Source organism: Eurytemora carolleeae, unplaced genomic scaffold, assembly GCF_000591075.1.
Source record: "Eurytemora carolleeae unplaced genomic scaffold, Eaff_2.0 scaffold102, whole genome shotgun sequence".
Taxonomy (NCBI): domain Eukaryota; kingdom Metazoa; phylum Arthropoda; class Copepoda; order Calanoida; family Temoridae; genus Eurytemora; species Eurytemora carolleeae.
Window position 1 is genome coordinate 350,219 of NW_019396136.1, and position 24,823 is coordinate 375,041.

Here is a 24,823-nt window from a genome sequence, read left to right on the forward strand (position 1 = left end):
ATATTTGCTAATGCCAATATATTTGCAACCTAAAGGTGTAAACCTTTGATATTTCAAACTTTTGTTCTAGCAGAATCCAAAGTTTGAAATATCTAAGGTCTGCGACATTGGGATCTTAAGATATAGGGATTAGAAAATCAGAGTTTGTGACAAAGACTCAATTCCTTTACTCCAGAAACATTTCTCCAAATATCTTTCTTTCTGCTTAGGAAATGTTTAAAGTTTTAGTATAAATCTTATAAACCACTTTATGAGTCCATATATGTTTTTAATAATGACAATCAATAAATAACTCTAATCTTTAGTAAAACTCTTATGCCACGAAGTCAAAAAAAAAATGTTAACATTTTTCATTATATATACAAACCAAGATTTTAAAAAAGCTGTGCTGTTTGGTGGAGGCTCGTTTACTGCATCGTGGAGCCATGGTCCATGCATAGCAGAGGCTTGGTCTGCATAGTGGAGGTTCGGTCAGTCTAGCACATCTTGGAGGCTCGTGTCTGCATAGCGGAGGCTCATGGAATCCGGGGGTTCACTCCCTCTCTGTAACAATATCTGCAATTCAATATCGACTTTTTGTAAAAATTCCCCCCCCCCTGCCTAGATTTTTTAATTCAGCATCATTTACAAAAGCTTTACGCACTGTGATTTTTTCTAAATAACTTAAAAACGTCTTGGATTAAAACTTTTTCACTTTTTCAAAATCATAGTTGTGAAATTTTTTGGCAAATGAGAAATGCTTAAAAACCGGGGAAAGGTTTCTAAAAGATCAGAAATGCTTTATAACTTTTTATTAATTAAGCTACAGGGCAAACATTTATATATTTGAAAAGCCCTTGAAAAATGAAATAATATTTGTCATATGTTAATATTTTTCAAAATTAAAAATAATTATTTTAAAACATTATCCGACATACTTTTTGAACTTATTTAAAATTATCATTTGCACCCCATAACCATTAAAGTTAGAGGTCTTGTTTTTTTAAGGAGCAGGCCTTGATTACATTAGTGCCCAACCAGGATAGGGTTAACTATGAAAATCTGAAGGCTGAAGTTGGCTTTTCTATCTTGAAAATAGTTCGTGAATGTTATATTTAATGATTTGGCTGAGAAAAAATAAGTTTAAAGTTGTGGGAAACATTAAAAAATAAACGAAGAAAAAACAAACAAACAGACAGACAAACGAGGGAAGGATGGCCAACCACAGCAATTTCTCGAGTAAGCCACATTCTCCTTATTTTCTGGTCCTAGTCACCACGAAATCCTCGTCCTTTTTCTAGTTGATTTCATGGGGGAAATTACAGGCAGAGGTATGCCAAATATTTTGCTATTTATTTTTATCGCGAAGGTTAGCCAAACATTACGGAGACATGAAGAGATTTTTTACCTAAATAAAGTTTGACATCATTCTCTTGGGTTTGAAGATTCCAACGTGATGTAATCATTGCAATACTTTGGTCTGTATATTTTTATGGGATTATAAACTTTGAGTTTGTGGCAAAGACTGAATTTCTTTACATACTTCAATTGTTGTTGTGCAATTATTGTCCGTTGGACTTTTTTAAGATAAAAAATAAACAATTTGAACTGTACATGATTCAAGAGTCATTAAACGAAGCGTAGTCTTATTACATCGTTAAGATCAACAAAAGATTAGAATTTACAAAATATGTACAATTTTAGAGATTTAAAAGGATGAAATTTGGGTACTTCTACAAACCAGTTTTTATTACAAACATGATCGAATTTGTAAAAATATGTTCAATTAGTACATAGATTTCAAGTTTCCAACCTTTTGAATTCAAAACTCCTATATCTAAACTATATCAATAAAACCATATTTTTTCAGCGTTTTTTTCTCTGATATTTAGACCTCGTGAATTTGATATTTCAGTGATAAGCAAATCTAATTCGATCTTCTGAAATTTTGAAAGTCGGATAAATTAATTAGTTACTTATGCCACAGATCATGAAATATTAGAAACTATTCAACATTTGATCAATCTCTGCCAGGTCTGGAGATCTATATCAAGGGAAATTTTGGGCGGCAACCTTGCCTTATTCTCCCAAGATTATCGTCATTAATGATGGACATCAAAAGATCGTAAATGATCATTAAAACCTGTTGATCTCTTTAACCTTCAAGATTCATGAATTCAACAGATCATACAGCTCGTCTTGCCTCCTGCTTTCACACCTGGAGAATCAGCAGGCGCGCAACTAGACATTTTGTTAGAGGGGGGCAAGCCTTCTTAAGGGAGGACCATGCCCCCCTTAATCATGCCCCCCTTGCCCCCCCCCCTAGTTGCTCGCCTGGGAATCAGCACCAAGACATCGTCATTATTTACTGGTCCTAGAATACTGATAGAAGGTTGGATTACTCAAAGGTTTGGATCATGGCAGGAAACTAAAGATATTCTTCACCTTGACAACTATGCCAGAATACGGATTGAAAGACCTGTATAGATTATTTTAAAGCTTACTACAGGATAACTGAATATAAGGCTAAGTCAAAAAATGAAGGATTGCAACTGCTCCGATATGAAACGATATAGACATAAATGTGTTTAAAGCTCTTCTCTTCTCTTTAAAGAACTTTAAATTCAATCCAATGAAATATTGTTTGTTTATTTTTCTATGGATAGACATTCATACAAGGTTTATTTTCCTTTTAACATGTAAAGTCTAATCTAAATCTATTATTTTCCTTTTAACATGTAAAGTCTAATCTAAATCTATTATTTTAATTTTAATTTTATTGATTTAGATTCAAATTTAATCGATTCCATCATTTTATCATATAGATGAAAAGTCAAAATGTTTGCAAATTCTAAAGAAGCCAAACATATTCTATTTATAGATTAAAAGTGTGTCTGTTTGCTGAAAACGGAATTACACATAATTAAATTCCATAGCATTTTTTGGAGAGTGCTGCAAAAAGTAGCTTAATATAATATCATATAAGTTTGAATAATATCGTTCAGTATGATATTTTTTTTGTTATTTTGATAATTTTAACATATTTCAATAAAGTTGATACTTATTTTCACTTGAACCTTAACAATTATCAGAAACAATGCATTGTAATTTACTAAAAAACATTTATTTTTAATTTTGTACAGTGAGAGATTAGAAGCAAGCTATATATTTATTAATAAATGAGCATGTGATACATGTGTAGAATAATTCATCTATCAAAATGTAGAAAAATTGGCACCCAAGTATTGTGTGATATTATTTACTGGCATTTTTGTAAATTGAAAAATCAGTAATTCCAGTAGCTATTAAAAAAATATTTTGTGTTTTTTCATTGCAGCATTTTAAAATACTGCCATGCATCTACATCTTCAAAATTAAAATGATAAAAGAAGGATAAAATTCTAGAAATTAATTAATTAAATATTTTGAACTTAACCAACATAAAAATGTCAGTGAAAAAAATCACAATGTAAGATTATACATTAGTTTTAATTCCTCTGGATTTACAAGTTGTCTTCAATTGTTCAACTGCGTCTTCGTCAATCTAAAATTTTAAGAGATTACTAAGTAAAAAGTACATATCAATTGATTTGGATACGAAAAAAAAATAAATTGTTATTTCCTAATTCAGAACCCTTTTCTAGTTAATTTTGATAATTTTGTTAGAATAGATATTAGATACCTTTTTGCTCATTTCATGAACATACAATTCTCTCAGATTTCCACGAACCTACAGTATCAATAATCAAGGTTAAGCATTTACTAAATAAAATATTCGTTTTCATTATTTATCAAAAACAAAAAAAAAACTACCTCTGTCGCAATATCAATAAGTTTCTTGACACAAAAATTATCAAAGCGAGACCCATTCAGACGAATTGTTCGAACGAGATGAAAGCAGGGCAGAATAGCACGCAGTCCACTAGGTTCAAGCAGTTGGTCTCTGAAATATAGATAATAATATACAATATCATGTAATAATTGTATAAACATAATATTCTCCATCGAAACAATAAGAAGATTATGGAACGTGGGGAAATAAAAATTATTTCTGACTTATCAGTTCGAAAATTTACAAGTTACAATTCATTTTATCGAGTTCCAAAAAGCTCTAGAAAACGGAAAAAAACTGTTATTTGAATTTCCATGTTTTTTTCATGTTCGGAATGTGTTTCCCTGAATTTCTTAAATCATGATAAAAACTAATCATTGAACCTCAGTACCTTTAATCTAATATATCTGACATGACATAGAATTTAATTTGAGACACTTCAAGTTCTTTTTCTGAAATAAAATGTCTTTTTCAAGAGGAAATGAAATATCAAGCATGTTCATGTAAGTTCATATATACATTTAGTTTAAAGATATTTTAACTACAAGTTTTAAAAATATGTTGCTTTTATAGAACATGCAATTATATCTTTATCAATATGCAAATCAGATAAATTCTCTCTTTTTGTTGAACAGCTTCTACCATTTTTACTTAACGTTTGTTTAAATTTATATAGGACCTCAAATTACCCGACCCCTAAAAATATTTTAAAATAATTATTTTTTATTTAAGCTTTACTAGAGGTTTTGTAGAAAGAGACATTAAGGCATTAGATTTTGTGTTTTACTTTATTTTACTGAGTGATTTCACTCTACATTTTCATTAAACATGCATCTTATGATCGATGGTTCCTTCCCTTTCGAAAAAATTCCTAATTACTTAACTAAAATGTAATTTCTTTATTAATATATTAATTTTCTTGTAACTCATTCTTTAAATAGAATAGTTTAAGAATTAATTTATTTTTTTGCTGAAACACAAAATTTGAAAACCCAAGAAATCTAAAATACCATATGAGAAAACTAAAAGAAAACTACCTGTTTTGCCCAAATTAAGAAAGAAGAAAGAGAGGCAAGATAAAAATGAAGAACAAAAATCTGAACCAATTATTCAAGAAAATCGAAATGTCAAAATGGAACCAGAATTAATATCGATGGTAAGTATGCATTTTAAATCTTGTAACTATCATAACCTAAATGATTTTTTATTAAATAAATAAAGAATCTTTATAAATTTTTTTTTTATGTAATGTTTAAGATTATTCGTTAAATTAAAAAGTATTGACTAGTCATAGCGATTACTTTTAAAGGGACTGTTAGCTGAGATTGAAGTGGCACTGCATTTAAAGATAGCAATGCTCGATTTATAACGATACCCTTTAAACCTTCAGCTGATCACCAAGGCCAGAGAACGTTTTGTGTTAAGCTGTAAAATATTGTTTGAATTTTCTGAAAACAGAAGTTTACGCATTTTTATTGTATACCTCTAAAATATCGAAAATTCTATGTTCCAAGCGGTTTCACAAAATTGGAATTTTTATATTTGTTTTCTATGACTTCTAGAAAGTAAATATAAATAGTTATCAAATATAACACAGCCTGCAAATCAAGTATTTTACAATTACAAGCATTTCTGTCTATCAATAGGATAAGTCCGAAATCCTTGATCAGTAAAAGGATTTAAGGTTACTGTTGTGAATCGGACAATCCAGTCTATAAATGGATGGTCACATGAAATTTTGCAAGTAGTCCCTTATCTAAGGAACCGACTGAAGCTAGCAATTATATTGCTCTAAGTCCAAAAGTGTTTCGAAAGAAAGTCTGGGAATTCAAATCCTTACCAAAGGTATATTTTTACTAAAAAGTTTTTATCTGTAAAATAAAGAAACCAAGATATTTTATCTGTAAAATAAAGAAACCAAGATATTTTATCTGTAAAATAAAGAAACCAAGATATTTTATCTGTAAAATAAAGAAACTAACATATTTTTATAATAGCCAATTTGTCAAAGTTATAAATAAATTCCTTGCAAATGTAACAATGTTTTTGAAAAGAAGAAAACATTGTTTGTAGATTATGTTTCAAATTTCTGAAGTACTAGGCTTTTAGGGCGCTTCGCGCCCATCTTCTATTTCAACTTTTAATTGTGGCTTTGTCTCTGAACATCTTCTCTTTGTACAGTATAAAACAAAAACAAAAAAAGTTTGCGGATTTCATAATATTTGTTTTGCGCTTTTTCAAAATTTTTTAAAAATAAAAACTTTTAAACACAAATTTTTAAAATTTTGTTCATTCATAAACCTTCCCTGTCGTCATGTGATGTCCCACAAGAAATTTGGGCCCGATCGGTTCAGCCGTTTTGACGTTTATTGGATACAAACAAACAGGCAGACACCCAAACAATGTTTTTGAAAAGAAGAAAACATTGTTTGTAGATTATGTTTCAAATTTCTGAAGTACTAGGCTTTTAGGGCGCTTCGCGCCCATCTTCTATTTTAATTGTGAACATGTTCTTTTTGTTTACATTTCAAAACAAAGATTAAAAAAGTTTTGCGGATTTTTAAAAAAAAATTCGCGGAATTTTCAAAAATTTAAATTTTTTCACAAAATTATAAACCTCTAAAACACAAATTTTTAAAATTTCAATCAATTCATAAACCTTCCCTGGGGTCCCTATATGTCCCACAAAAAATTTGGGCCCGATCGGTTAAGCCGTTTTGACGTTTATTGGATACAAACAGACAGACAAACAGACAAACAGACAAGCCAAATTTATATATAGAAGTATGGTTAAAACATTCTAGGAAGTTGATTTGTGTATGGGGAAAGGGAAAAATATAGTTAAGAATTCGATTCTTTATAAAAGACCAGCTCTGGATATTCCAAATCTGTATCAGCAAACTTTAGAGGTAATTCCATGATTAAATGATAATAACAATTTTAAACACTGAATACTTATTCTTCATCTTAGTTAAACAACTATTTAGAGATTTAGAATTTCTAGATCATTTACTTTTTGCCCTTTTGTTTTAAAACATGATTAAACTCTTGAGCCAAAAATTAACTATTTAATCTGTAGACCGCATCATGTACTTGCATAATGGAGAATATCATTTCTGTACAATATATTTCCAACTATTCAAATTACACTTATAGTTTTCGGAGAGAAGTCTGAGGAAAATAGTTCCTGAACCCAAAGCTGAATTGATTAAAACCAGTTTGCTCTCCGATAAATCGAAGAATATTATAATCAAAGATCAGAAGTGGGTATAATTTGGAAAAGCAATAAGAATAGTTCTATAGTTTTTGAAAAAGTATTTTTTTTATGTGTTAGCAGGTACAAATACCCACAAAGATGTAGTAGGAAATTGGACAAACCGATAGAAAGATACAAATACACTCCAAAAGTAGTATCACCTCGGAATTTTAAACCTGAACCTAAAACAGAGAACAGGTAAAGACTAAATTAGACAATTTATAAAATTTTGTCCATTCACATAGGTTCTGGTATATGCATGAAATTCTTAAACATTTCAACCTCAAAAATGCTTTCTAGCATTGTTTTTGAATTTTTGACACAACACATGCACTCTTTATATTATAATTACAAGTTCTTTCCCATTCGCTATCTTTAACACATATTCCAGAAAAATATACCGAAGAGAATGTAAGATTCAAGAAGATGTTGTTTAGATTTACTCTAGTTTATGTTTTTCACGTAAATCTTTTATTTTTTTAGATATGTGTGTGCAAGAACTGAGGAAAAAAATAATACCGGTAAATAAAAATTTTCAGAAAAGAATAATGTAACTTACATGATTTTATAAAATAAAATATGTTTAGGTCATTATCATGAAATTAAAATCATAGAGATAGCTGCGAAGAAGTTTGAAAAAGGTAAAGTCGCTGACACATGATTAGATGCACATTAAACAATTTGACAGAGATTTTAAAAAAGCAAGGGAGCTTTCAGGAAACATCAGAAATCCCTTTTCTTTAAAAATATTAATGGATTTTCTATTTAGATTTTGTCTAAATGTATTTATGGACATTTTTAATGATATATCTTATTATGAAAAGGTTCTTCGTCAAACCCCACCTCTAAACGAGACAAAATGAGAAGCCTTTTAAAAAAACATGTTGAAAATGTCAAAGCAAAGGAAAACCCAGAAAAAGAAACTGGAAGTAATCAAATAGAAGATAAAATTGAAAAAATAGAAATAGAAGAGGAAAATGGAAAAAATCAAGAAGTACCGGAAAACAATGGAATTTATGTCAATGAAGAAGAAAATGAGAATATAAAATTAGTAACGGTAAAGAAAATAGATCTAGAAAGTAGCGAATTAGAAGTAGCATTAGATTCAACACAAAAAGAATCAAAACTAGAGGAATGTGAATCAGAAACTAAAGCAAAAGAAAAAGAGATAATTCAGTCTAAGGAAAATGCATCCAAGGACAACTCAGAAGAAACTTCTTCGGTAAAAGAAAGCACACAAAGCGACGATTCTAATAAAACTGCTCTATTAGAAGAGAACACGGAATATTCACAGACAAATAAGGTATCTTTACACTAAGAATAAATCGCATAAGAGGTTTTTAAAGTTTAGTAAAATGTCTAAGGTGGAAATATAACCAGTCCATTATCGGCTTTAAGAAATTGAAAATCGCCAATACCTTCCCACTTTGAACTGGGAGCACACAGTTTCACTTAAATATAACAATGTTTGTTAAGATTAGGTTCCAAATGATATTCTTAGTTATTAAATAGATTAATTTTTCTTGTTTTTTTTTCAAGCGCTTACATTATCAATCTATTTTAAAGAAGAAACGAAAACTCAAAGCTTTTATAAAATACTATTCATTATGTAAATCAACTTTTTACTTTTTAAAGGATTTGAGTCTTTGTCACAAACTGAAATTTTCTAATCCTTATATCTTTGCAACCCAATGCCGTAGATATATCAAACTATGAATTCTGGCAGATCAAATAATCTAAGTTTGAAATATCAAAGGTTTGCACCATCAAGTTGCTAAGATATAAGGATTACAAAATTTGAGTTTGTGACAAAGACTCAAGTCATTTGTCAGTATCTACATCTCTACTTTTGTTTAGAATGAACTGAAACGAGGAGTCTGGAATTGTACTGGATTACGGCAGCGCATTCAAAACACAGAGAAAGGATGGGTTCTTGTTGAAGTTCAATAAAATCCAAAAGATCAATGTACGTAAAACAGCTACAAATATTGCAATGGGTTTTTGATTTTTTAGACATATATAATTAGTAATCTAAATATTTCAACAAGGATTCTTATCCTTTTTTATTAATTTACTATTTGTATTGAATCATTCTAATAAATAGTGCAAGTATTAAAGTGCTTAATTGAATAATTGTTTACCTGAGAGAAAGTTCTAGAAGATTATTATCAGACTGAAGTCTAATAATAAAATGATTGATGATTATTAGATCCAGGGTTAGCAGAGCGTTTCCTCGTATGTTTATAATCTTGAGTCCAGGAAACGGAAACAATGTCAGATGATCAACCTTTATGGAAAACATGTTGTTAGGCATTTTTTACTGCAAACGCATTTGATGCTTTTTTCCTTAGGAAAAAGATTTTTACTTTATATATCTTTAATCATATTTTCTTTTCCCAGTAACCGATTGTCTAAGATACAATTTTTAGAAAACTAACTTTTTCTTAGCTTATGGTCGTTTGGGAAAATGCTTTTCAAAATAATCAAACTGTTAATTTGATAATCTAACATTTCTTAGTTTTTAAGGAAGTTTTACATACAAATTTAGCTCATTCTCATTCAAATGGCATTTTCAGTTTGAAGACCAAAGCAGTGATAAGAAAATGTATAATTTCATACTACAAGTTAGATATTCCCACTCCCCTTCCTTCAGAAATAAATGAAATTTGCAGTTTGCAGAGTGGTAAGCCTGATCTTTCCGCTTCTGAGATATTTATGAGAAATTGATATAAAGTTATTTTGCTGGAGCTCTGATTACCTGACTTTCGTAAACACATCTCATAAACAGCATTTGTTTCTGTAATCCTTCCTGGTTATACCATTCTCCTCTCATCTTCTGGATGATAGATAGATAGAACAGGGGGTCACGTCGACAACTTGGTGCACCGAGGGCCTATAATAAAATTCATTATCATTATGATAAGTATTGTTTTTTAAATTATTATTATTAGGTTTGTTATTGACATTACTATAGTTATTTTTATTACTATTATACGCACCGCTAAAAAGTGTTCCACAACCTTCTGGTCGTTGGAAACTGCTGATGAAGCGAGTCCAGAAAGATATTGCAAAATCAATTCTTTTCTATCTTTAGCAAACCCTCGCAGTGGTTCCCCTATAAAAAAATGTTTTAATTCTAATTTTTTATATTTGATTCAATTTTGAATTAAATTTAAAATATGGAATAATTTCTTTGTTAAGGTTAGTAAATACTAAAGGTGTGTATGTCGTGTGAAATATGTCTTCAACGCAGATTACAGATACTACAAATTGAGCAGCACAGAAATAAGGAACAAATGGTTTACAGGATATCCAGGCCCGTAGCCAGGGGGGGGGTGCAAGGGTGCAGGTGCACCCCCCTTTCTTCTGAAAGAGGGGTGCAATGACGAATTTGCACCCCCCCCCTAGTCCCATATAAAAGAAATTGTTTCTAAAATCTAGTTATAAATTATATAGCCCGAGTAAGAATTGATTTCCAAACCAAATTATAATCTATTTGTGCTTTATGCTCATTAAAAGTGTGACGGAGTTTTTGTGTACTCTCTCTCAACTCATCCCCTGAGTCATGTCTCTCCTGTGACCTATCGCAGGCTAACTAACAGTTGATCAGTACACTCTGTTGATTAAATATAACACAACATCAAAATTTACTCATAGTCATTTAATAGTTGTTTAAGTCTAATTAAAACAGTATGATTTACTAATTATATGCATAGAGTCCCATGAAAATGAAATGGTAATCTCCTGTACACTTTCAGACTTTTAGCCCCCCCCCCTTGACCGGTGTGCTATGTTTTATGAGTCTGTTTTTTTGAGGCATTTCCGTGGTGAGGCGTTTCCATAGCACCCCCTTGACCCTTGAAAAGCTTTTTTTTAAATGAATAAGAAATAAGATCATATCATTTTCATATTGCAAAGTCAAAGTAATAAATGATTACTTGACTCTGTTAGTTAAGCAGTACTCCCTTAAAAGCTCAAATACACTTGTTAAAAAGGTTAGCCTTTATAGTGTGCATTGACAATGTAATAAAAACAACCATATACCACTGTAAAACCAAACCGAACATTGTTTTAAAAAATCATTAAAAACCCCAAAAAAAATTTTCGCCTGCAGCGCATCAGGTTGCACCCCCCCTGGTCAAATCCTGGCTACGGGCCTGGATATCTATAAATTGTTGATCTTTGATCTTATTCCATTAATACCAGAACATAACTAGAAAACTTAGATGGAAATAAATACGTCCCTGTTCTACTCTAGTCAAGATATTTGGTTGCATATTAGAAATTATTTGGTTGCATATTAGAAATTAATCGGTTGCATATTAGAAATTATTTGGTTGCATATTAGATATTATTTGGTTGCATATTAGAAATTAATTGGTTGCATATTAGAAATTATTTGGTTGCATATCATATATTTTTTGGTTGTATATTAGGAAATTATTTGGGTGCATATTATATATTATTTGGCTGTATATTAGGAAATTATTTGGTTGCATATTATATATTATTTGGTTGCATATTATATATTATTTGGTTGTATATTAGGAAATTATTTGGTTGCATATTAGAAATTATTTGGTTGTATATTAGGAAATTTTTTGGTTGCATATTATATATTATTTGGTTGAATACTAGGAAATTATTTGGTTGCATATTATATATTATTTGGTTGTATATTAGGAAATTATTTGGTTGCATATTAGGAAATTATTTGGTTGCATATTATATATTATTTGGTTGTATATTAGGAAATTATTTGGTTGCATATTAGATATTATTTGGTTGCATATTAGAAATTATTTGGTTGCATATTATATATTATTTGGTTGCATATTAGAAATTATTTGGTTGTATATTAGGAAATTATTTGGTTGCATATTAGATATTATTTTATTTTTCTCTTCAGACAGGGCTTTTGATGTGTCTTTCTTGTAGCATTCATGCAAGCCTTCCAAAACTACACGGCAATATATTTCTTTAAAAATAGTTGTTGCAAGCATGGATCTAGAAGACATTAATTTTATTGGGGCTTTCTGTACCTGTAGTATGAATATGAATAGCAGAAAGATATTCTGCTAGAGATAGATGTCTAAATTCACATTCAACTTCCTCCTGGTCTTTAGATACAACCATCATACCGTAAGTTTGCGCCCTAAACATATAAGAAATATTGTGAATTAACAAATTAAATAAAAAAGGAGAGATATGCTTTGCATTAGTTATGCTAAAATTGTACAATACATTAAAATTTTGCGTTGAAATTACTTTGTGCAATTTTCGCATTGCTTGCTTGCGCGCAATTCCTTTGAAATCGCAGTTTGAGAAATGCTTTTGGTATGCAAAGAAACGCAAAAAAGGCTTATATTGTACGTAACGATTTTTTATTTCCATTGGAAACCTTATATCTAGTTATGCGACACTGAGTTTTTCAACAGACAGTAAATTCTGTTAGATCAAATTGACCAAATTAAAACAAATCATATGAATTGATGAATATCTTAAAAACCCCTTTCTAAAAAAATAATTTTAAAAAAGGAGATCATTTCAAATTTATGAATAAAGATTTTTGATTTTATGTATATTTTGAACTTATCTACCTAGATCTATCCAAGGTAATATCTAAAGCAGGAAAATGAATTGTGTCTCCACCAGATCCCAGATATGCAGACATCTTAATAGTTCCAAACTGAACCAGGTTGTAACAGAGCTTAGAGAACCCCTGAACACAAGATGGACAATATATATAAAAATACTCGCTTCTGAAATTTATCTTAATGTAAAGGATTTGAGTCTTTGCCACAAAGTCAAATTTTCTAATCCCTATATCTTTGCTACCTGATGGTGTAAACCTTAGATATTTAAAACTTATCTTATTTGATCTAAGATAATTCATATTTTGGAATATCTAAGGTCTACGCCATTGGGTCACAGAGATAAAGGGATTAATTAGTAAAATCAGAGTCTGCGGCAAAGACTCAGTTCCATTGATGTTTTTTTTATCATTTTTGTGCTTCCATATTTTTTTAAAAAGAAAAGCAAGTTGAATAATTTTGAATTCAGTTCAACTTGAACCAGGGTTATTCAATATACATGGGGGACAATTTTCTGCACAAATGCTTATAGAGTTAATTCTTATAAAGCCTCAAAGAGGAACCTCTGTGAAAATAATATGTTTTGCATTTCACTTTTTTACATTATTTATTTACTTGTTTTACCTTTAGAAATTCTGTTGTTTCAATATCTAATTTCATCTCTCCCTTTCCATGCCATTGGTTTGAGAATACAAGAATAACCCATGTGTAGAGCTGAGTTAGTGTACGGGGCACATAACCCTCACCTGTAAAACATTATATATTCAATATTTGAGTAACATAGTGTATCTATGGCGTTTACATTCAATATTTGAGTAACATAGTGTATCTATGGCGTTTACATTCAATATTTGAGTAACATAGTGTATCTATGGCGTTTACATTCAATATTTGATTAACATAGTATATCTATGGCGTTCACACAATTTAATACATAAAATTAGAATATACGAAGATCCGCTGGACTCAATTAGTTAAAATATCATAAATTCTGAAAGAGAAAAATCTATAATTTTTTCAATATTTAAAAAAATCTTCTAAAGTCTTACGAACGCTCTAGTGCTAATAAAATAGTAAAGTCAATCTTTAGTAGATAATTGTTTAAATAATGTAATCAAATATTAAATAACCTGCTTCGTAGAAAATTGTACAAAGAAGCCACAGATAGAATGGATTACTGGCAAGCGAGAATATATATCTATCAGACAGTGCTCGCTGCTGTAGACTTCTGAAATAATTTGGTCTATTTTGTGGAAAAATATTTTTGCAGAGTTAAGATCCAATTTTGAAAACACAAATTTATATATTTTTGCTGAAGTTAGACATTAAAAAATTGGTATTTTTGTTTATATATCTCAGATAATATTCCAATGAACCCTTAAAGGATAAACTTTAATTTAGTTAATCTTTAGCCAAAGTGGATAAAAAGGTGGATTAAAAAAGAAAACCCTCTAAGAATTGTTTAGAATTTGAGTTTCTATTCCATCCCCAGTTCATTAAAAGCTATACCTGCAGGGACAGAGCTCGGTACAAGGTATCTCAAAATCGTCTGTTGAAATCTTATTCTCGACAAAGCTGTGAATAAATGCACAAACTCCCTCTTCTACAAAAAAATAGAAATTACAGATTAATAAGAAAAATACAAATGTTTTGTGGGGGCCAAGAATAATAAATTGAACGACTCTGGATTAGGGTTTCCATTCGCCAGTTGCGTATAGCCCTTAGAAGGGGACAGACCGCTCTCACCCCCCTCCCCGTGCCCCCAAGGTCAGAGAGATACAGATAATTCTAAAACTGGCAGCTGGCAAACTGCTAGGATATCTAACAAAAAATCTTTTAATTTACTGATTGTATGAGGTTGTAACGAGAAGAAAAAAAGAAAGGAAGAACAAGGAATATAGAAAAGTCAAAATATCTACATCTGCTGTCAAATATGTAAAATTGATTGAAAGATGTATGTACGAGAAGAAAATTAAGAACAAGAAACATAGAAATCTCAAAATATTTTCATCTGATATCATATAAATATTTAAAAATATTGTAAAACTTAATTAAAATGAATGATGAAAGTTAAAAGGGGTTCCATTCGCAAAATTTTTGCGAAAGAAAACTAAATTTTTTTCTTTCGTTCTCAAACTTCATTTCGCGCAAAATTGCACTTTTCTGCTTTTGCGTTATTCTGTTTTGCGCAATTTTGCGGAACATATTTTCATTAAAAGATTGATTTAAGGTGTAAACTGTAAACTTTAGTTATCTATAAGATTGCAATTTTTGGCATATAATTGCAATGCTTAAAAAAAGAACTGATTACTTTTCCTTTAAATTTAAGTCTAGAAACAGACATGTAGTATTTTTAAAATGTATATGTCACACTTAAAAGTTGAGGTTCTATAGAAATTTGATAACTCAGGGTTGTCTATATATCAGTGGGCATAACCCTTTGATATTTCAATCAAATGCATTTGACTAGAAGTAGTCAGCATTTGAAATATCAAAGGTTGCCACAACATAAAGATTCAGACATCTAAAAAAATTATGCATTTTCAATTTTCGATTTTCAATTTTCTAATTTCTATTTTATTAATTTGTGTTCCTCAATTTGAGGTTTTTGTAACTTAAAGCAACCAATTTAAAGTAGCATAATCAAAATTTTGTTTGTATGAAACCTTTTTATAAACCTTCAGTTGTTTGATTCTGTGCTGAAACTTGACTGAAACTCTTAATTTTGGTTAAAAATGGCTTAAAATAATTTTTTTGCGTAAAAATTTACGTTTTGTGTAAATTATCTAAAAAGATATTGCGAACAAAAAAAAATTTGCACGAAAATTACGCAAATAAATATGGTCATTTCGTGAAAACCCTACTCTGGATTCTGGCACATCATGTCATGATTTTCTATCATTTTTGTTTATTTATCAAAAGAAACCAAAAGAAAGAATCAATGGTAAGGGCTGAGGATAGAAAACATGTGGTTTGACTATACATGTTTGTATGGCTGAATAATGAATATGTTTAACTGTGAATTCTAAATAGAAGCATTGCCAAATTACTGAAGAACTGCATCAAACAAACAAAAAAATTACTGAAGATATGGGAAAAATCCCAAATAATATGTAAATTTTTAACCTGAAAGTCCTTGAATATCTAGAGCTAACATCTTCTTATTGAGCGTATTAAACCAACGGCTAGACTGTAGATAGGTTAGCGTGTGAGGTCTCGAAGTTACAATGACATGGGCACCTGTTACACAACAATACATTACACATTAGTAGTACAGTTTATTTGAAGTAAGAGTTAAGAAGATATTTTAGATATGCACCATGAAAACTGTTTCGCGCCAGTTGGCGACTTATAAGTTAACATGAAGGATTGAAATTGTTTCTCTCAGAACGAAAGGTACAGAACGGTTGAAGGAAAAGTTTATTCATCTTCAGGTGTTTATACACTAGAAATACATTGATTTAAGTTTAACTATTCAAGAGTTTTACGTCAACTAAATCTTTAGCTTTAAAAATTATTCTTCGCCAAAATGTATACCTGGGGCCAACCTTCCACAGAGAATTGATTGTGTTAGCTCAATAGGTGTGAGAACTTCGTCAACTAGTCAGAATAAAAACAATTACAGCATTTTTCAAATGTATTTAAAGAAATACTTCAATAATTTACCTGTACGGAAATATAATAATATTTCTGTGATCTAATACCTGTGTATTTTGGATTCAGATTTGTCAAGTTTGCCACATCTGTAATCTCATCTAGGCCTAAAACGGATTTTTTTTGAAGTCTGCGGTTTCCCTCTTAAAACAAACACGAGTTGAAAATACTTTGTGAGTTTTTTTACCGTCAAGTAAAAAAAGAAGACGACCAACTCCAGCAAAATGAAGAATTTCACTAAAAAAAATATATTTCATGTTTATTTTATGGAAAGCGAGAAATGATTCTACTATTGGAGTAAGAATGTAGATCCCATAAAATAAATTTTAGTTTGATTTTATGTTGTTGCTATTTAAATATTTATGGTCGGATAGTTACCATCACACTTAAAAAAAGAACTTTAATATGGGTAAAGAGTTTTCATTTCTCACACAAAATATGAATGAACAAAGTATGTACTTGAAGCTAACATCACCCCNATTCCTTACCCCAAAAACTGTTAATCCCGACTTTTCATTTTCTCTCTAATTACCTGAAAACGTCTATAGATGGATCTGCTTTTTTTGCTGACTCGTGAAGAAGTTTACAAATAAACTCTTTGCTTGACATGCTTCCAATATGGTTCAAGGTTCTAAAAAATGTTATGTGTTTTAAAAAATATGCTTATAATGAAATTAAACTGTCAAAAGTAATTTGTTTGTATGTTGATTTGGAAGTAGGCGAAAATTAATCTCATTGACTAGCGGAGGATCAATGTAACTTTTTTCAACAAATTTTAATCTATAATCATTACCTGCATTCAATAAAGATGAGAAAATCAAAATTTTCAAGCCATAGTTCCCTAAACAAGTAATTATAAAAAATAAAAAATAAAAATGTCAAAAAATGTAAAAGTTGTAATATTACTCTCAATTAGGGAGATATATATAAACGTACGTAGGGATAAAGATATATTTACAGTTAGGAAAAATGACATTTCATAGAACTAGAGATGAATTGTATAAATAGTTTGCTGTACAGATATTATATACAGTTAGGGGTTGAGTAAATTATACAGTGTGGAGACAGAAACAAGTTTAAAAGTTGGATTAAACAGTAATTGGAGAAAAAAATACCTTTTTGAACATTGTATTCATTTTTTAAAATCTATTATAACCTTTTAACTTAAACATTCTTTATCGACTCTGCCGTTACTTATTCTTTACCCTGACTGATTTAAAAAACATAATTTATTTAAAATAAAACTGTACCGATTGCTCCATTTGAGACACATGTATTTGAGCATTGAACTTTTTCCTATCCCAGCTGGAGCCTGAACTGTGATAACTGTCGGTAACCTGGAATATAATATAATCTCTGATAGGATGAAAAAGTAAAAAATAATCTGAGAACTAGCAATTAAAGACTGCATATTTTAGGAAACAAAATATTTTCATTACTTTCTTACCTCTGTCCATACATAGGTATTCTCCAGCTATTCTGGAAAAGTTCCTCAATCTGTATAGCTCCATGTTCTTCGTTGGTTCTAAATTATTTACTTTTCTTTACTTTTTTATTTTCAACATCTATGAGTTGATTGGAAATTACAACAAAAACGGAGTAAGTTGTTTTGTAATTATATTTATTAAATAAATTTCTTGTCAGAATTTTGTAAACTATCGTTTTCAGAAAACAACTTAAATAAACTTTATGTCACGAAATATTACATTTAAGGGTTTTAAAAGAATATGTTTTCTGTATTGTAGATGACATATTTCCTGATCTTAGAAAATTAGTCCCTCTCTGCCTTCAGAGTTTGTAAAGGACCGTTTATTTAAAAATCTCTGAATGTAAGAGAAAAAACAGTGCCAATAGATTTGCGATTTAATTATGATTAATTAAAAATTAGTTTAAAACATTTTGAAATTATTGAATGGCTGAAAATTTTTAGAAAAAAATCTCTTTTCAAAATACATCTAAAAATACTCATAAGAACTAAAATATACTATAAAAAAGAAGTATATTACCTAGTAAAATATTGAAGCATTTTAGCCCTGTCATCCATATCTAACTTTGTAGCTTTTCTAATATTATTTTTAGAAACTACAAGCTTTTGGTGCAGGCTTCTTGTACTACTCTTTCTTCTAAAATTATTTGTTTTTTTTTTATAAAAAATCCTTTTTTAAGCAGACTACAGCAGGTTTAAATAAGCAATTTACATTTAAATGGACATTTACTGTAAAAAACATAATGTCATATATTAACCTATTGCAAGTGCTTAACAATGAAGAAGACGTTAAAAAAAATAACAGATTCTGTTCCGGCTCTCAATGTAAGCATGACTTTGTGAATAAAATATTAAAAGGGAACACTCGATGGTAAGTTTTTAACATTTACAAGAATTTACGAAATCTACTTAATAACACTACAAACACCCTCAACTAAGCCTTTGGTATGTTCTGCAGTAATTTGCATTACTCTGACGAAGAAATAGTTGGCTTTAGTTGAGAGTGCAAAGCTAGATGTTTAACTATATGTTTCAATTTTTTTTTCTCTGAAACATCTGAGTCTACCATAAACTGTAAAGTGAACCTGTTGTGTCCTCTTGTCTTCTTCCCTCCAGGTTCATACCACTCACAGAACTCATCTTGGAAATGTACCCTGCAACAGACATAAGGTTTTGTTTAAAGAGATTATATTTACCCATTTCATAATGCACATTTCACCATATATTTTTGAAAGTAGAAAACTAAATATATATCAAGTAAAAGCTCAAACATCTTTGGGATCTTGCCTATGCTTATTTTTTATTATTTCTCGTTTAAAGTTTATTGGATGTTTTAATCATTTCATTTTATTTTCAACATTTTGACATAATTTTACAGGGTGCTTATGTATACAATTTTTAACCTTTTTTTACATGGCTTTTTTTGTTTGTTCAATTGTGAATAATACCTGAGAGCTGTTTGTAAATCTGTAGGAGGAGGTGTGACTGGAGGAGGAGGGGGTATATGTAAAACTGGGAAAGCTCGATCCTCGCCGCGGCGGGCCTTTAACATTTTATAAAATAAGCAACAATGTTATTGCCAAATTATGTTATAATGGCTTTTAAGTTTTCTTTTAAATTTCTTATATTTTATATGATAAATTTTGTAAGAATATATATCACAAATATACTTTTATTTCCAGACAATAATGGGTGTACACCCTTTGATCAATGTAGATGTCAAGATTCTACTAGAAGCAACGAGAATTGAATTACATCATTAGTTTATTGCAGATGTTAAAAATCTACTAATGACAAGAATTGGATTAGACCCTTTGATGAGTGCGAAATTTGCAAGTTGCAACATCGGGAATGGGTTTAATTAGTGGGAATAAAAACATTAAGATTTAAACCCTTTGATATGCTATAAATTTCTATATGCGGTTTGAATGTGTTTCAATTATAAATTGACTTGTTCTAAATACTGCTCACGTTTTTATTCTTACTAAAATTTGATATTTTCTTCTCAATCGACATATTTACGTGCATGGCAACGTATTTATTCCTGAAAATATTTAATTATCAAAAGCCCGACTGGATTTCTTTGAATTAGAGGGTTTATGAAATTAGAGAATATGAGGTGAATACTTCTTATATCATTCCTATATTTAAACAAAACAAATTTAAACAACACCATTAATATATATATATAATATGTAATATGTAAGTATATTAATGTGCGTGAATAAATCTTTAACAATAATAATAATTTAAATTTTTATATGAATTTATTTTTTTTAAAAACACTTAAAAAGTTTGATAAAATAATCTCTAAAAAATGGCTGATCCTTGATTGATAAAAAAGTACCTGAGAGGCAAGATCTGTATCGAAATGGCTGAGGTTGATTGATATTCCACTATCAGATTCAAGTTCACTTTCCGCCTGAAAATTTAAAACATGGTCAAAAATAAAAATAAAAAAATTAATTTATAAACTCCAATCCAGCACAAAAATGTATGATAATTAATGCACGCAAGAGCTGTAAAAGTGTTGAGCACAGCTCGATTTTGTGTTTTTGTTCCTATAGTATCTTACGACTTACTAGTTGGAGCTCTCGTCGTTCTCCAGGTTTATATTATTACTAGCTGGTGTCCCCAGCGTTGCCCAGATTTTTATTATTATTCATAGTCATTGTTACTTCCGCCGTTTCTCCGCGCGTCGTATTACATCATGATAAAGTGACCGGTGATTGCCCGTGGAATTTCCAAAATTTTCTAATTTATTCTAGCCTCTGTCACCCCTGGGGTACTTTGGGTTTCCTCAAAAATTTCAAGCAATTTGGTTCATCCGTTTGGCCAGCAATAGCGACCATGTAAACATATATATATATATATATGCGCGAAGAGCTTTATTATATAGATAATAAACTATGCTTTTACTAGGGCTTTCGCGTCTCTTTTCTATAGTAACGATTTTTGCTTTTAACTGTTATTTTTCATCATTTTTCATTGAACTCTGAAATAAGCAAACAAAAATAGCGGACTTTTCTGTTTAAATTTGTGAATTTAAAAAAATGCAGACAATTTTTCAAGGCAGTTTGTCAATTTTGACATTCAAAAACCGTCCCATAGGGTGAAAATGGCCTGATCATGGTAGCCGTTTTGACGTTTATTAGACACAAACAGAAAGTTGATGGACAGATGAACAAGCAATATATCTATTTGTATGATACCGTTCAAAGTGTGGTTTTCTTATTTTAAAAATCATGCTTACTAAGCTTTTTTTGTAAAAAAAACTAAGATTTCATTGTTTTAGACATATTTGAACCCCCTTGTACCTCTATACTGAAATCTATTTCAATGTTACTGGACGGCCCATCAGTTTCTGTTTTCCCAGAGCAGTCTAAAAAATAGATTATAACAAAAAATATCTTTGATAACTATTACTTTGAATACCTGTTACTATCTTTGAAAACTATCTCATTTTTAAATGAAAACTTTTTAAGATAAAAATTTGAGATTAGAGTTATAAAAAGGTCATAAATACTGGGGCTATTCATAAACTCCAACTTGTGGCCTTTGAGCGACAATCTTACATAATACAATGAGAGCCAGAAAACTGTGGAATAGGAAGACGACATCTAAGCAATAATTAAGTCTATTTGATGTTACAAATGAGTTAGTTTTACTTATCAATTATTAAGTGAAATTGGGTCTGTTCTTGTGTCAGATCTTCATTGGACTATTTTATGTCATAATTTGAGACTAAAAGTTGTAAATCAAACATTCATCATTTAGTAAAATATTTTTATCTTAAAATCCACCCCAACCCCACCCCCCAACCCCAAAAAAAAATGTTTTTTAATGGTAAACTTCTTTGCTTAAAAGCTTGTATGAAAGCAATTTTCAAAATATTTGAAATATCCCTTTATTTTACCTGAACTGCTAGAACTCTCTTCTTCAGAAATATTTTCTGTATTATACTTTTCTTGGTATCTCGAAACCCCTGAACAATGAAAACTAAAAAGTGAAAAGTTTTCCTGTCTATTATGTTCAAGGGTGAAATTACAGTTAAGAACTTTATTATTTTCTTTTTTAATAATACAATTTTCAGATTTGATTCGAAATATCTAATATAAAAAGTCGCAATATTTTTATTATTTTTATTTAAAACGAAGTAAAATAATATACAAGAACTGAAAAATGAATTGGTAAAAATTGTATNAGTCTACACTCCGGGTTATCCTACTGGGCTTCCAAAGCTGTCAAAACCTAAATTACCAGGGTTTATGGGGACCACTGTATTGTAGTGCAATGTAATATACATATGTCCCTACCTTGATTCCTTCTGTAGCTCAGTGGTGAGGGAGAACGGGAAAGTGAGGGTACATGAACTGATTTATTGTCATGTCTAACACTGGGTTCAAGCTTTATGGTAAGTTTCCGCTGTGGTCGACACTAGGAAAAAAATGCTTTTTTTTTCTTTAACAAATAAAACAATAGGCACCATTTTCATTTATCTTTACTCTTGTACTGTGTGTTCATTGCTAATTATTTCTTTTGTAAAATTGAAAATAAAAATTGATAAAAAATGTTTGACAATCGCAATTTATTTTCATTTTTAACACAAAAGTGGTTGGTTTTTATGATGTAAATTGGCCTCTACAAACAAAAACCATAAAAAAATGGAAATTTCACAAAATTATGGATCAAAAATTAATTAAGAACTGGTCCCGACTCCCGGTTATCTAAATCAGTAAAAAACTAAAATGTTTGTGTACATTTTATTCGGAAGTTAGTAATCTATGATTTCCCGATGCCCTCCTACCCTGGTTATGAAAATGAGGACCTTTGGCAATATTACAATTTTCGTTGTTATCTTAAAAAAATGGTTCTCTGGTCACAGTAAAATAATGAAAATATTTAAAATAATGTAAGTTGTCTGCGTTACCTGAGTTCCTGATAAAAAGGCATATGCCATAATTTCGTGTCCCGATAAAACTCCATTGTGATGCCCTCCTCCTCCTCCTCCAACTCGTTTAGAAAAATGGGTTCCCATCTCTCTACATTCTTCTGGAATATTATTATTGTTGTTATTGTTAATAGTATATTTTCATCAAATTATCTTTATTCTTATTGTTATTTTTTATTACTTTTATCATTCTGCCCTGCCGAAAAAATAAAAAACGCTTTTTAAATAAAGATATTAAACGTAGAAAGACTTGTCATTGTCCTCTCACAGTTCTTCCTAATCATTCAATCCGATGATACTGTTAGAGGAACTAGACCGGACAGGTTTAATTGTTTCGTTCTGCAGATATACTTTATAATATACAGGGTTACCCACAAAGGATGAAACATCGGAAACGTCTGAGCGAAAAATGTTCAGGGTTGTATCTTAAGTTTTTTTTCTGCAACAGCTTGTTTATTCTTAACTGAATCTTCTAGTAAAACAATAAAAGACCAAATTTGACCTTAGTGTCAAATCCTATTTCGTGTCTTCTTTGAAGTCCTATTCTTATAGGGTAACTACAATACTTTTTTTGATTCTTAACGCGTTAAAGTATGGTTTAAAAACTACCAAATTAGTTTTTTTTGTCTAGTTTAAGAGAGCTAAAAGGGCGGGTAACGTTTTTAAGGCATTTCTGATTGGTTTTTACTTAATGAACCAGTGGGAACCAGAGAACATTGGAATTCTGGTCGTCTTTTTTCATTTGATTAAAGAATGTCGCTAAGGATTCTAGATTTTGCAATTGAACATTTTTAGAAATATATCGTTATAATAATCAGCATCAGGAAATAAAGGCATAGCAGTGATTGTGATGCCAAAAATATGTAAATTTACAATTCCTGATTATTTCCTGTAATTTGAAACTTAAATGGTTAATTTAAATCAAAAGAGGAGTAAAATTACTTAGAAAACTATTAGAGCATCAAAAGATGAAAATCATACATGACAGATTTCAAAACTATGTATCTTAACCTTAAGTTTGTTATGTGAAAAGAATCAAAAATTGAATTATAAGTAAGACGACCTTATCGCACATCTTATCACAGAAAGTTTATTATGTGAATAGAATCAAAAATTAAATTTCGGTTTCTTTTGCATTTGACTAATTAGGCAGTTCGTGGTTACGGTAATGAATTATCAGTATATCAGAACACTTTCTATTCTTGTATATTAGTAAATATAACCTTAATAACTTGTATTTTATTAATCTATGGTCTGTGCATGAAGCATGCAGTATACCGACCATGGATTCAAGTATAATCTATACAAAATTGGACTCATTGCATGTATTTATCGTTCCGGTTGGTAGGAGGCAAAGCTGGTTTTTATATAAAGGATATTTCAACCACGTTCATCTTAGACCTTAATAAGGAATACATCGGAAGAATTTATCAAATGTCGTCTTGACAATTTTTCAATGAGTTTTATACTATATTACGTAAATTTCAGTATTTGTGAAAATAAATAAATAGCCATGAATATGTGGGAACAGTTTTAAAGAGCTCCATATGATCATTTAATTAAAAAACTGAATATCTGCAACATTCCATAATCAGAAGGTGAAGAATACGACATTTGATGAATTCTTTCGATGTATTCGTTATTAAGGGTTTCACTTTAGTAGTTTCTCTAATTGTCTTTTTATGATTTTCACGTGATAAGCATATTAAACAGTACATACGGATAATATGGTTTATACCAAATTTAGGGTGTCTCTGTGATACAATGGTAGGCGATTATATCAATACAATAAAGACGACTTTCGATTTTTATTTTGATTTAAATCAAGCTCTTAAACAGCATGGATAGTGGATACACATAAACAAAGAATACAAAAGAAGCTTTCAATTATAAAAAAGCTTCTCTTTGATAACTTGTAAACTTGTAATTCGAGAAAAAGCTTGAAAACAATCAAAACTTAAAATGACAAAGCTGATGTGTAAGTTGTGTCTGTGTAATAACGGGGGCAGATTTTTTACATTTTTTCGAAATCTCAATATTGTCAACTGGTATTGGGTGGGTATCGTCAATC

At 30.1% G+C, this 24,823-nt stretch overlaps 2 protein-coding genes across 3 annotated transcripts; one reads left to right on the top strand and one right to left on the bottom strand.

The window, feature by feature from the left end:
• Positions 1-3,084: 3,084 nt before the first annotated feature.
• Positions 3,085-22,849, bottom strand: LOC111696013 (NACHT, LRR and PYD domains-containing protein 12). Its single transcript, XM_023465528.1, has 27 exons — positions 22,732-22,849; positions 22,118-22,238; positions 21,718-21,786; positions 21,119-21,183; positions 20,149-20,223; positions 19,250-19,344; positions 18,887-18,955; positions 18,322-18,438; positions 17,763-17,840; positions 17,566-17,652; positions 17,109-17,156; positions 16,848-16,946; positions 16,503-16,552; positions 16,366-16,422; positions 16,199-16,261; positions 15,788-15,901; positions 14,171-14,264; positions 13,792-13,889; positions 13,286-13,407; positions 12,668-12,789; positions 12,110-12,222; positions 10,067-10,182; positions 9,826-9,960; positions 9,209-9,354; positions 3,793-3,922; positions 3,662-3,709; positions 3,085-3,523 (listed from the first exon to the last, which is right to left on the bottom strand). Exons 1-27 carry the CDS (start codon positions 22,837-22,839, stop codon positions 3,455-3,457), a joined length of 2,508 nt encoding a protein of 835 aa, XP_023321296.1. The 5' UTR covers positions 22,840-22,849; the 3' UTR covers positions 3,085-3,454.
• On the top strand, positions 4,783-9,195 carry LOC111696014 (uncharacterized). 2 transcript variants are annotated; one of them, XM_023465529.1, is made up of 9 exons: positions 4,783-4,967; positions 5,573-5,656; positions 6,616-6,720; positions 6,968-7,074; positions 7,146-7,265; positions 7,551-7,588; positions 7,655-7,708; positions 7,892-8,370; positions 8,925-9,195. In XM_023465529.1, exons 1-9 carry the CDS (start codon positions 4,944-4,946, stop codon positions 9,015-9,017), a joined length of 1,104 nt encoding a protein of 367 aa, XP_023321297.1. In that variant the 5' UTR covers positions 4,783-4,943; the 3' UTR covers positions 9,018-9,195. The 2 variants fall into 2 exon arrangements, with proteins under 2 accessions (XP_023321297.1, XP_023321298.1); XM_023465530.1 differs by having other exon boundaries at positions 7,149-7,265.
• Positions 22,850-24,823: the final 1,974 nt, after the last annotated feature.